Source organism: Kryptolebias marmoratus, linkage group LG7 (assembly GCF_001649575.2).
Source record: "Kryptolebias marmoratus isolate JLee-2015 linkage group LG7, ASM164957v2, whole genome shotgun sequence".
In the NCBI taxonomy this organism is placed as follows: domain Eukaryota; kingdom Metazoa; phylum Chordata; class Actinopteri; order Cyprinodontiformes; family Rivulidae; genus Kryptolebias; species Kryptolebias marmoratus.
This window is the reverse complement of record NC_051436.1, coordinates 17015911-17029997: the sequence shown is the minus strand read 5'-3', so window position 1 is coordinate 17029997 and position 14087 is coordinate 17015911. Positions and strand designations below refer to the sequence as shown.

General features: G+C 38.9%; 1 protein-coding gene across 3 annotated transcripts in view; it reads left to right on the top strand.

Moving 5' to 3' along the window:
• pde5ab (phosphodiesterase 5A, cGMP-specific, b) overlaps positions 1 to 14087 on the top strand; it is a 124991-nt gene that overhangs the window by 86811 nt on the left and 24093 nt on the right. For 2 of the 3 annotated variants that reach the window (XM_017430336.3, XM_017430338.3), the window contains exons 9-19: positions 609 to 717; positions 809 to 893; positions 2019 to 2194; positions 3791 to 3850; positions 5815 to 5961; positions 10529 to 10654; positions 10907 to 11001; positions 11098 to 11185; positions 12357 to 12457; positions 13484 to 13561; positions 13708 to 13771. In XM_017430336.3, the coding sequence (XP_017285825.1) occupies positions 609 to 717; positions 809 to 893; positions 2019 to 2194; positions 3791 to 3850; positions 5815 to 5961; positions 10529 to 10654; positions 10907 to 11001; positions 11098 to 11185; positions 12357 to 12457; positions 13484 to 13561; positions 13708 to 13771 (1129 nt within the window). The remainder of the gene's footprint in view (positions 1 to 608; positions 718 to 808; positions 894 to 2018; positions 2195 to 3790; positions 3851 to 5814; positions 5962 to 10528; positions 10655 to 10906; positions 11002 to 11097; positions 11186 to 12356; positions 12458 to 13483; positions 13562 to 13707; positions 13772 to 14087) is intronic. The other variant, XM_017430337.3, reaches the window with a different exon arrangement.

The following is a 14087-nucleotide window of genomic DNA, read 5'->3' as shown; positions in this document are numbered from 1 at the left end:
AATAAAGTCTCGGTGCAGCGTCAGCCCTATTTATAGGGGGAGGGACTCTGCCCTCTCTGACGCTGACGAGTGTATCTCCAGCCAATCCTGGCTGGCGTAATGTAATAGGAGCTTCTGATGAGGTCACGCCATGGGCGTTCCCAATGTGAGACACTCACTCATGCTACTCAGAGAACCGGGGTTACGAAAGTAACCTAAAGTTATTATTGGATGTACATTTACAACTGATTAGATTTTGGAGGCAACTCAATTCAAGATGGTTGCCACAACCAACTGATCTTAGAAAACCCTAAAATTGGCTATAAATTTTACAGATATTGATCTAAACTTTGGTGTGGCAGCAGCTCAGACTGATTTCCATCACATCCTTTGAGCACTACTTATTGTGCATCATCTTTGCTTAAAACTTAGCAAAAATATCTTGTGAACCACTGGACAGATTTCAGTAAAACTCACAGAAAGTAACTATTCGATTTAAGGGGTGTTATTGTTCAGTGACAACAACTGATTAACTTTTGAAGGCCTTAGGAGCAGCCATTACTGTGTTCATTTTGGTTTAAAATGCATGCCTACTTATGACCTTTTCCCTTGTTTGTGTTTCTCCACAGGGACTGTGATGTCAGTCAGATTAATTACCTGTATGCTCAGTATGTTAAAAACACCATGCTGCCTCTTAACATTGCTGACTTCACCAAGGACCAGCGTTTCCCCTGGACGGTCTGTATTCTATACTTATCGTTTTTTCTCTGTTTTCCTTTGTTTTATTTTTCTTTTCCGTTAAGTAATCATTCCTCCTTTTGTATGACAGGGTGAAAACCCAGATCACACCACTGAGCAGATAAAAAGTTTGCTCTGCGCTCCCATCAGGAATGGAAAAAAGGACAAAGTCATAGGTGTGGACCTTTATCTTTTTCGTTGAATCATTTTTTCCTATTTCAGCTTTTTAAACTACAAGTAACCGTAACATAATTATTGCCAATAGCAAAAGGCCAAAGGATGATAATTATCTACATTTATATCTACAACTGATTAACCTTTAAGGGCAACCCAATTCAGGACAGCCACCAGGACTAAGCGACCGTAGCCAACTCAAAAATAGCTATACCTCAGCCACTTTTAATTATAAAACTTGGTGTGGTAGTGGCTAAAAGTCATTCCCAAGACATATTCCAAGCACTGGTTGGCTAGAGGTTTGAACAATTTTAAATTATTTTCATTTGCCTACATATCACCACCACTTTTACGATCCATCCCTGAATAGTCCTGCCACTCCACCCATCAGAGATTGTTATTAGCATATTTAGCTGATAGTTGCTCCATTAGTTGGCAGTGAAGATAAGAAATGACAGTGGATATTGTGAGCTGATCAAACAGATCACACTCTCATGGCCTCTCCTCCAGCACTTGAATTGTAATGCTGAGCCAGATCAAAAGCTCAGGTTCACTTTATTGCAATTAAATGTTTTGTAACAAATTCATGCACACCAGTCCATGTTGAGCTTCATAAAAACATTATTAGCATCAGAGATGTAACATAATTATATTTTTGTAAGGAACTGATTTGTGTCTAGGTACAAGCAAAGGCAAAAAGCCTGTTTATTATTTTAGGTTATTTTAACCCAGCACATCTCAATCTTTTAATGCAGGATATAACATTTGGGGAAAGCCTTAAAGCAATGCTGTTGTTGTATTAACAGTTTTATTAAAAAACACCTCAGAAGTATTTACCACCAGTCCAAAAAGGGGAGAAGCACTGAGCAAAAGCTACCCAGATATTAGGATATACCAGATCAGGTTCAGAATACTTCTCCAAAGTGTTTAAAATGTGCTTCAAAAAGTCTTTTCTTGTCTGTCTTTATTTGCACAAACCTTATTATACTTGTGTATTTTTGTTTTCTGGCCCAGAGTGCCTTCGTGTCAAGTTTTGTATCCAACTAACTTTTTCTTATCAGCTCATTTCAGGTATTCATTTTTTTGTGTTTGTGTGAATGTGTGTGTGTGTGTGTGTGTGTACTCAGGTGTTTGCCAGCTGGTGAATAAAATGGATGAAGCGTGCAGCAGCATTAAGGCCTTCAACAGAAACGACGAGCAGTTCCTGGAGGCGTTTGCCATCTTCTGTGGCCTCGGCATTCAGAACACACAGATGTACGAAATGGTGGAGAGAGCCATGGCCAAGCAGGAGGTCACACTGGAGGTCAGCGTCACACCAAAAGTGTTCATCCAGACACACACACATGCAAAATCACACCCACACAGTCCAAATTCTGGTTATAAATATATTGTAACGGGGTCATTTAACACAGCTGTGTATCAGGTACAAAACCTGGTCTGTCGTTTGGAAATGATGTCCAAAAACACCTTTACTAATATTTGAGAGTTTGCAAAAGATTTTTGTATACATTTACATTATTGTCAGCTAAAATAGCCAAATATTATTTTCCTAAAATCCCACCACAAACTGGTTGTGTAGTAAAGACCAGAGTTTGATTATTTTTTAATAAACAAAACTGGGTTTTACTTCAGACTTGATCGTCGTCTCACTGTATTGGTGATGGAAAAATAAAAAATACAAAAAACAATGTTTTCTGATTGGTGCAGTGGTAGGAGGAGATGGCTGCTATGACCCCAAACACTGCCTCCTACTTTCTCTATAATTTGTATTGTTGTCTTACCATTTCTGACTGGAGAAAGCTCTAAAAAAGACTAAAAGTTTGAATGCTAATTCAGCTTTCACACTACTGTTTTTCTGTTTTTGTTTCTTCTGTATGTTTTTTGCAGTCAAACCATTTTTGCATACTTTGTGCTATTTTAACTAGTTTTATATCAAAGCGTTTCGCTTGCCTGGGGCAAGTGTGCTAGGACTTTTAGAACTTATAACGTCTATATATTTTACATTATTTAACTTTATTTACAAACATTTTCCCCACAACTGTTGCTTTCTTGTATGTAAATTCACTTGGGTTTTATTATTCTGGAGGAAGAAATTACTGAAAGAAGTCAGTCCAAAACTATCATTTACAGTATTTTTGAGGCAGGGACTTTTGGAGAACTTTTGTTTTTTATGGGTTACATTTTTCATATTTTAAGGGTGATACTGCTCAGTTCTTTCATATATTTAATGTTAGTTACTGCCTTAGGAGAGTGAAAGCAGTGCAGAACTGAGCAATGTAAAATATCATCAAATCAGATCTTAGAGTAGAAAATAAATCTGAGGATAGCAGCATTCTGTAGAAAGGGATGATGAAGAAAATGTCCTGTGTGGCTGTGAGGTGAAGAAGACTAATGATGCTTTCAGCTACAGTGGAATTTGCTGCACTCTTTTTAGAAAAGTCTGAAAAAAAATCTAATTGGAATATTTTCTTTTTGGTATAAACACAAAGTTGTGTTGTATGTTTGAGGCCAGTACTCGTCAGAGTAAACAGTGGATGGCATCCCAAGGTACAAAGAGCAACATCTCTGCTGTCACTCAGGTGATTTCTGAAGTGTACACCAGCAGGATAAATCATACATGTGGGGGCGGCTGGGTATGATGCGGTTAAGGGTGAGCAACAAAATAACGTTCACAGCCAAGAATGTACACAAAAATAGGTCACAATGTTTAAAAACTGGTCACTCAAAACATGGCCACACTGCTCAATGGTCACTTGGTTGCATACACTCAAAATTCACTTAAACTGCATTGGAAAAGTTAATTTTTTCTTTAACAAACTGCTTGGTATCAGACAAAGATCATGTGTGTGTTTTGTACAGAATATCTGAACTCTTCTTGTTTTGCATATGTGTGTTTTAGGTCCTGTCGTATCACGCCACTGCCACAGAGGAGGAGTCCCAGGAACTCCAGGTAACAGCGGTAAATTTCCATTTAATTATTTACCCACACAAACTCACCATACATGCTCACACACACAGATTACTGAGGGATTGTGAGGGAATTATTGGGACATTAAGAAAATGATTTCTTGAATATTTTAGCCAAAACTTTCAATAATATCATTGTTCCCTTTTCAGAAATATGACTCAAATGGTTACATTTATTTATATTTGCTAAAGAAACTGAAACTGAGTTGTCAAAGCTAAAAGAAGCACAACACTTAAAGCTAAAAGTAGCAAAATGATAGCTAGAAGCTAAAAGTACCTAACAGGTAGCTAGAAGCTAAAGGTAGCCAAACAGTAGCTAAAAGCGAAAAGTACCTCAACAAAAGAAAAGTAGAGCTAATATTCTGAAGCGTAACTTCTGTATTTTACAGCAGATTAACCTGTTAACCAGTATGCTATATGAGTCCTGCTGCAGATTTTCATTTATGGTATCTGACAGGTTTTCTGTCAGAACACGGAGCAGTCCAGCTTTTCCACCAGCTTTACAATAACATCACATAACCATCTGAAAAGGTCTTGTTCTGTTCTTGTTAGTGTGAAGTGGTTGAATTAACAGCCCGGCCTGAGGAAGGGGCCTCCCTCGGGTGTCAGAGCGAGCCTGGATCAATTGGTATCTAGGAAACGGGCTTGATTTTTTGGGGGACATTGTCCCCAAGAGGCCATTACGTACAGTTTGTGTGACACACTACAAGATGACAACCAGCCATTATGGGGTTGTTAAAATTGTTGAAGCATCAAGAGTTTCAAACCAGAGAAATTGCACTTTCTGTGAAACTGCAGCGTGAATGCTGAGTGGTGAACAACTTTGCTGAAGAAGCTAAAGCTGAGGTGAACAAGCCAAACAGAAGCTAAAATGAGCAGAGCTCAAACTAAAAACTAAAACCATCAAAACACAGCAGAATACTAGTTAACAACTAAAATCAGAAGAAGGAATAGCTAAAATAAATAAATCAGATGCTAAAGGTAAAATGAGCAAAACAGTAGCTAACATTTGCAGAACAGATGCTATTATTAGCAAAGTTGTTGCTAAATAAAACAAAACAGATGCTAAAATCAGTAGCTAAAATGAGTAAAACTCTAGCAAAAAGGAACAGAATGGTAGCTAAAAACTAAAAGAAACAGAACAGTAGCTAAAAGCTAAAAATAGCTAAATGGTAGCTAAAAGCTAAATGTAGTGAAATGGCAGCTGAAAGCTAAAAATAGCAAATCAGTAGCTAAATGCAAAGAGAGGCAGAATAGTAGCTAAAAGTAGTAAAACATTAATTAAAAGCTAAAAGTTTCAAAATGGTAGCTAACTGTTAAAAGAAGCAGAACAATAGCCAAAAGCAAAAAGTAGTAACACAGTAGGTAAAAGCTAAAAGTAAGGGGACACATTGGACAGGTTGAATGTCCATCACAGAGACAAATGAGTCAATCAACCATTCACACTCTCACTCACACCTAGGGACAATTTAGAGTTACCAATAAACCTAACAAGCATGTTTTTGATCTGTGGGAGGAAACTGGAGTACCCAGAGAAAATCCAGCAAGCATGAGGAGAAAATGCAAATTCCGCCCAGAAAGGTCTCAAGGCAAACCTTTGACCTTCTTTCTGTGGGGCGACAGCGCTAACCACTGTCTCCATGGAGAATTTTATTTTAAATAACGTTAAATATTTTGAAAAGTATAAAATGCTGTAATAAACAGAAGTTAGAGCACACTTTACCCTACTGAGCAGAACGTTTACATATATGAAGGGCTAAAATAGCACAAAGTGTGCAAAAGTAGTTTGATTGCAAAAGAAGTGTGGAAAAAAATTATAAACAGGAAATCAATAGTGTGGTTATAGGTTCTGTGAAGTGATTACTATGTGAGCAGCCGATTAAATAATGCACAGGATCTATTTAGCTTTGTGTCACTGACTCTATTGTCCTCATATTTGTGTGTTTGTGTTTGAAGGTTGCCACAGTCCCATCAGCACAGTCCCTGCGTCTGCTGGACTTCAGCTTCAGCGACTTTGACCTGTCAGACACTGAAACTACGCTTGCTACCATCCGCATGTTTGTTGACCTCAACCTAATCCAGACCTTCCAGATGAAGTACACAGTAAGAGCTGAACTGTTCTTATTCAACTACATATTATTCTTAAACACATCTTTTTATAAAATGCATCAAATGTTTTCAGCCTGTCTGTTGCGTTGGTTTGACAAATGCTGAACAGATTTTTGTTCATCAGACAATAGTTGTAGCGTTGCATCTGACTCTTGTTCTTTCCTCTCAGCAGAGGTCATCATCAGGTCACACATATACATACTAAAAAGAGATATTCAATGCATATTGAGGCTCACATAATTGCTCAGTTATGGTGCGTAAAATATGCTCGCCAGGCGAGGCATCGACGATTATAGCTATGGTGACGTGTATTCATTTGTAGGAATACAGTTTGTTATCTTTGCTAACAGCTTAGTGAGTATTCCTCCCCCTCTTCCTCCTATTGTAGCAAAAGGAGAAACTTCTTCAACTCTTGTAAAATACTCGTTCCAGGCACAGACTCTCAGTGCAGGTGTATTGAAGCAGCTGCTGCTTGTAGGAAATACAGAGGAAGCACAGTGTAATCCGTTGGTGTTTTCAGGCAAAGATATTCAATTATCACAATATCTTAAGAGCCAAATGTCTGATTTGAATAGAATAGCAGTTTTACATTTTTTTCTGTTTTGAATTGAGGCTATTCAGAAAACATCTGGGACTATCTCTCCAAACGTCCAGGCCTACCTGCACCAATAACAGTAATATTAATATTATTAACAACAAGAACAACAACTAAATCTGCTTATCTTCATTTCAAAGTTCTAATCAAGTAGGTTAAATCATCTAAACTTACCACAAAAAGTAAGGACATATGAGTTTGGTTGATTATCTCTTTGTTGCAACAATGCTTCTTAGCAATTAATCTTATATCGTTAGAAAGCCGGTTTATTTCCCCTGAAATGGTGCCACATTTGTTAGGAAAATGGATTTGTGAGTTGAGGATGGTGCTTGTACCCATGAAAAAAAACTTGGCCAAATCGTCTCTGCCAAACAGCTTATTCTGCTGTTGACTCTTTTTTTGTGTTGTTTATTGGATTGGATGATCAAAGTCTGAAGAAACAAGACATTCTGGCAACTTAACAATTTAGTCGTCTAACAAACAGGGGCCCTTATAGCATGTTGAATAACCATATATAGCCAAAACAGCCTGGCACCTCCTCCTCACGCTGCTTACCAGCTTGGTCACACACGGCTGTGGGATGGCATCCCATTCTCCCAAATTCTGGAGGTAGTCTCTAATGAACCCCACTCTGTAGGGGGGAGCCTTGTAGAGTTTGGTTCCAGATTGGGAAGATGTAAAATTGCCACTGGTTGCTCACAGATGCACCTGAACCAGAAGCTCAAAACAAGTATCATTAGCAGAATAAGCTGTTTGGCATTTGAAGAGAAGATTTGGCAAGTTTTTCATGGTTGCAAGCCACATTATCAACTCTGCTGCTCAACCCACAAATGTATTTTCCTAATAAATGTGGCACCATTAAAGTGTAAATATCAATATAAGATTTATTGCCAAAAGGCGTTGTTTTAACAAAGAAGTAAATGACCAAACACAAATTTCCTTACATTTTGTGCTGTTTATGTTGAGGTGGCTGCCATGGTGGGTACAAAATGACCTGTGGCAGACAACTTCTTTCTGTACCCAAAAAGGTCTGGGTAAGAAGTGACCAAAGCTGCAAAAGTACAACTTGGCAGAGGTGCTGAGTTTCTCTTTTTAACTTCCTTTTTTCATTCCAAATTCTTTTAAACTGAAGTTGTAAAACAGAACATGGAGTTACAAAACTAAAGCTTGTTGGTATCTTCAGTAACTATCACATATAAAGAGAAAAGTTGTCTGTTTTATTGTTTTTTAAAAGAACAATTGTCTTCTCAGCAGCAGTGTTGGAATATTCATGTTTATGTTGAATATTGAGTGACTGTATTTAAAACTGTGGTAACATTTGGGTGTTTTCCTGCATCATTAACTCACAGACCACACAAACACACACAAATTTGTATTTTTACCCTTATTATGACATTGTATCAACTTCCATTAACTGTCATTGTCTAACCTTGACCCTACCCCTAACCATTACCAGTACATGACTGATCGTACCCTAAACTTTAGTCACACTTTAGCCTTAAACCTACCCCCCACCCACAAAATGTGGTTTCTACAGCATTAGGACCAGGCTTTTGTCCTCATTAGGAATACTGGTCCTGACAAGGTAGGTGATTAGACCAGAAATGTTCCTTAAAAGAAAACAAAAACCAGGTATACACACACACACACACACACACACACACACACACACACACACAGCAGTGTAATGCCCCTCCCACTCCCCATCTATTACTGCTGTCTGTCAGAACCCAGGCTCCCCACGTCCAGTCCTGCCTTGGCGCCAACATCCCACTAACACTGCCAGGTTTAGCCGCCTCTCTCTTTTCATGAAGAGCCCCTTGTATGTCGGTGGCTGACCTCCGGAATGCATGTGGAGCGAGGCCTTGCAAACAAAAAGTTTTGATTGGAGAAAATGAGGGCCCTCCAGCAGGGCGGGCTGTCAGTTTGACATTCACACTAAAAGGCTGACACAGTGGCCACCCTGGGAGCTGCCCTGCACCACATCTTATTATTTCATTAGGATTTCAGCGTATTTCATGTGCAGACATTTGTTCTATTCTAAGACCATATTATGATGAACCCTGTGGAGAAAATGAGCCACAATTTGATTAGCTGAATAATGGTTTGGAGTTCTTATGGTGCCGGAGACCGAATTAGTTCAACTCGCTGTTCAGAATCAACATGTGCTGCAGCACAGTTTAAAGAAGCAGAAACACTCGTTTATGGGCGCCCAGAGCAAGCACAGCTAAAGTCATTTCTCTCTTTATGATACACATATACGTACATTAAAGCATCTGTTGCTTTAATAGAATAGCAATGGAGTCATATTGAAACATACTATTCTGTTTTGTTTCTGTCACAGTTGTCTGTTTTTGCTCACTACAGCTGTGATAAAAACAAACACATGCAAATTATACATTGAAACATCAGCTCAATCATGTAGCAGTACATCGTACAACATAGACAAAATTTGTTTAAAAAAAATGATAAATTTCTCCATGGATAACAATGGGTTTTTGGCAAAACAAGTAAGAAACAGTCAGTCCTCTTTGGATCTCTATAGCTCAGACATCACAGGAGAAACATTAAAAGTTTAAAAGTTGGACTTTACCTGACTCAACTGGAATTTCAATGTCTTTAAAGGCTTTTACTTAATCACAGTTAAGGTTTTAGGACTTATGGGGAATTTAACTAACTTTTGAGCTGTCTAAACTTTCCAAACATTTTAAAAACAAAGTATTTCTACTTCCACAGACCTTAGACGTCTGATTTATTTTAAACATTGAAACATAGGCCTTTTTGTCCCCTTTCACCCAGTGTGTCTCTCACTACTACAGGACTTTGTTTTCTCTCATATTTCCCCAGAGTGCATAGTTCACACATCCAAACTCTCATTGACTTCCATTGTATCTGAGCTCAGAATTTTCTCTTTAAAACTGGAATTCAGGGTTCTTTTTAACTTGTCATATCTCCTATGTAAAACATTATAGAAACGTAAAAAATACCGTGTGATCACCAGTTGTTTCAGACATCTAAAGTTGAAGGATTGGTTTCAATACAACTTATAGTTTTTTAACAGTGACTGTTTGCCTAAGGCTTTTTTTCTCTCTTTTTTGGTTTGCAATTCTGTCTGCCTGTCTTATTACTATTATTATGAGCTATAATAATGAAATTGACTGTAAATGAAATAGATGTAGTTTGGACATTTTTGCAGAGTGCTCTGAGAGGTGGGGTGATATAAATAAACACATAAATTCAGTCCTTGCTTCTCTCAAAGGGCCTCCAGTCCATTTTCTGATTGATTGTAAGATTTCACTGCTTGCTTTTAAAGTTTTCAAAGGTCTTGCCCCATTATGTTTATGTGATCTAATCAACATCTACACACCCACAGGAGCACTGCGGTCTACCAACTAGTTTCTCCAGATTTTCCAGGATCCAATTTAAAGAATAAAGGTGATTGGGTTTTTGCAGTTGCTGCTCCAAATCTGTGGAAGTTTACCTCTTTATGTACAGACTGCTGAGGCAGTTGGGACTTCTAAATCTCTGCTAAAAACCTGTTTATTTTGAGGAGTTAAACTCAAGCAGATTATGAGGTTTTTCCTGTTTTTTTAATGGTTCTTAAATTTAGCTTCTTATTGATGCTTTCAGCAAGTTTTGCTTCACTGAATTGTAAAGCAAGTTTTGTTGTTTTTAATGAGGCATAGAAATAAATTTCACATTGACATTACAATAAAGTTGGACAGTTAAAATCTCACAACTATTTTATTTTTTTACTTGTCTGGAGAAAAGAAAAATAGAACAAAATAGGAAATTAAAGACTGCTTAAGTTACTTCCAAATGTTGGAAAAGCGTTTTCTGATTTGTGTTGCAGGCGGCAGGTCAGCAGAAGGTGGCAGTTATGTTGCGCTGTTGTCCTTCAGCTGTGGTGAAGTGTTTTTAAAGCAAATTTGTTGATCCTGTTCTCCATCTTCCTTCTTTTTGCAGAGCTTATGTCAGTGGGTGTTGAGCGTTAAGAAGAACTACCGAAAAAATGTGGTCTATCACAACTGGAGACACGCGTTCAACACGGCACAGTGCATGTTTGCACTCCTGAAGTCAGGACGCTTACAGGTGGGTGTTTGGAAGGACTTTTATCCTTTTCATGAAACATTTATTTTAAATGATCATTTTTTTTCTAATCTAAGACGTCTTTTTTTTTTAAGAATAAACCCTAAAAGCAGTTGCTACCAGAGGAATTACTTTTTCAACAGCTTCCTTCACATCACACATACATTTGTTTGTGTGGTTTTTTGTTTGTTTTTTCCTTGTGGCCTCTCCCTTTTCCTTATTCTTTTCCTTATTCATCCATTCATGTTTCGACAGAATAACTTAAATGATCTGGAGATCTTGGCTCTGATGATTGCCACTCTCTGCCATGACCTGGACCACAGAGGAGTCAACAACTCCTACATACAAAGGTACAGCAGGACAGTCCCAGCTCAGGGAGAGAGGTCGGATTCTAATGAACACACTGTGTTCACACTGTGGGTTTCTCATGTGTGTGTTTGGTTTAGGAGCGACCACCCCCTGGCCCAGCTCTACTGCCACTCCACCATGGAGCATCACCACTTTGACCAGTGCCTCATGATCCTCAACAGCCCAGTACGTGCTCAAACACACACACATACATGTGGATCCACTGCAGACCATGTCTACAAACATAACATGAAAGTGGAACTGTCCAATCACAAATAAAGGGATAAAACAAGGGATTCTTTGCTAGTTCTCACAAATTCCCTGAAGCAATGTTTTTATAGGGTTTACAAAACACAGCATATTGTGAGATTGGCGTGTTTTTTTTTTACAGGAAACAAATAATACTAAAGAACACTGCAAACTTACTCATGAGATCACAGATTTATACTACAAAAGTAGCAGGCAAAGCGGCTTGGAACAAAAGAGGTGATTTTCGTACACATTACAAATGCGTGACTACGTGACAAACCCTTCCCTTCGATAAGATTACACTGTAGGGATGTTAGATTAATAATAATTTATAACACAATAAATGTTGAGCATTTTATTACAGAATTCAGAGAGGAACCATGAAAACATGCTATAAATGAACTGTATAAACAGTGTTGTCGGTGCTTTTTGTGTCACATCAAACTGTGATCAAGCTATCATCATCGCATCAGGCCATGAGCTCATTGCTGTTTCTTGGCCACAAATGAATTCAGCCTGATGCAGGCGGATCTCTCCACACAGCAGCACATTGTTAGTGGCTGTCATCAGCAGCATGCTGCTGCTTCAGAATCCTGCTCCATCCATCTTCTTTATTACACCTATTTTGCTCCAGTTGCAGCTCACCGCCGAACTCTGTGATGAGCCAATAAAATACGGAGCCCGCTCTGATCTTTACGGCCTCAAAACAAACTCTAACCACACTCCCGACTGCGGCAGCACTCAGCTCCCCCGCTGCCCGCCACATGAATACAGATGGAGAGAAACAAACCTGTTTGCACACCTCACATTCAGGCTGATTAATCCAAACACTCACACTCAATAGCACTCAAAATGTAGCAGAGGTGGAACAATGTGTCAACATACAGACATGTAAACACCTGAGGAGTGGTCTGGATTTATTTGTTTACCTTATTTAAATGTGTTTTTTTCTGTTTACTGCTGTCACGGCAACCCCTTAATGGACTGTACACCGTGATAGCTGCAGTCAGCCGTATCAGAACGTACAATCTCATTCTTGATGCTATCTCTGTATATATGGAGATCTTCCTGGAGGTCTTCCTGCTCTTACGCAGGTCTCTCTCTGCAGGGAAACCAGATCCTGAGCGGTCTCTCTCTGGACGAGTACAAGGTCACTCTGAAGATGATTGAAAAGGCAATCCTGGCCACTGACCTCGCCCTGTACATGAAGTAGGTAGCAAACGTCAAGCTCAGCTGGAAATCCGGCTGAAGAGTGGGGAGGGGGGTGTTTTGTCTGGAGCTTAAACATTCAGTCAGAGTAGCAAGCCTAGTTATAACCATTTTTAACGCCAGTTAAGGAGGTTGTATGTGTATTCTAGAGAAGGTTTTTATAACAGTGCGCCAGAGGCATTCATTGGATGATACTGCAGAAGCTTTGGGTCCCAGGGTCACTTTTAAGGGCTATCTGGTCCTGTATAACCAAAGCAAGAGATGTGTTGGAGTCCTTGACACAAAGTTGAGCTAATTGTTGGTGCAAGTTGGATTCCATCGCTTTAGTTTGTGGTGTTCCTTGGACAAGTTCTCAAGATGCTGTCATGGAGAAGAGGGTGTCTGGTTTGGGAACCTTGGGGTCTTGTTTCAGCTTTTTACATGATGATGTGGTTCTGACGCAGCTGGGATGAGAGTCCGATTCCTGTAGGTGGGAAGGTGAAATGCTCCCGCTGAGTTTAATGTGAGAGAAAGAGATCAAATATCAAGGAATCTTGTTCACGAGTAATGGCAGGATGGAGAGACAAATGGACCAACGGACCGAGGCATGTCTGCAATATCGAGGTCTTTGCTTCGGTCTGTCATGGTGAAGAAGAACTTAAACCAAAGTTTGCTGATCCATATACATTGTTGTTTTATTGTTTTTTATGGTAGGCTGCTATGCTTTTTTTACCCCTAACATAAAGACTTTTCAAGTCCCAGGAAGAGTTGGAGATTGTTGCTAGAGAAAGGAATGTCTGGGTTTCTCTTCTGAACCTGTAGCTTCTCCAACCCAACCATGGATAAATGAAAGAAAATGGATGGGTGGATAAATTTGAAAAACTAAAGTATTTGATATATATATTATCTTTTTTTCTGTTTATATGGTTTCTGTAATTTGAAAATTATTGTACTTTTCTTTTATACATTTTGCACTGTATTACAGTTGATTTTGGAGGCGGTATCTTCCTACTTGTGGTCTGATTGTGTGAATGTGTGTGTTGTCAGGAGGAGAGAGGAGTTCTTTGAGCTCACCAAGAACAACCAGTTTGTTTGGGAGGATGAACATCACAGAGAATTACTGAGGTGAGCCTAAAATCTCTTCTATCAACAGAAACATCACTGACAGGATACAGAGGGAGATCTGATTAAAGGGTTTTGACATTAAACAGTTTCTATTAGGAGTAGGCTCTGTGGATAATTCTGTGACACTGTCTCTCCCACCCCTCCAGGTCAATGCTGATGACTGCATGTGACATCTCAGCCATCACTAAGCCCTGGCCAGTGCAAAAAAGGGTAAAAAAAACTTTTTTGTCTGTGTTGTACTGCTTTTTTGTTGTTTGTTCATCTGTTTCTTTTTTTTTTTAACTCTTTATTTAACATTTTTCATTATTACAATGAAACATACAATACACAGAACATGGGGCAGTGACTCATAGTTGAATAAGAAAGAACATTACAAGATGTTGCACATAGTTACGCTTCCTTACTCCTGTATGCCAGCCATTTGGACCAGCGTTTGTTGTAAAAATGTCCTTTTATATGTAAAAGATACGTCAATTTTTCCATAGAGTGAATTTCCTCCACAACTTCCCGCCAATGGTCCAGCTGG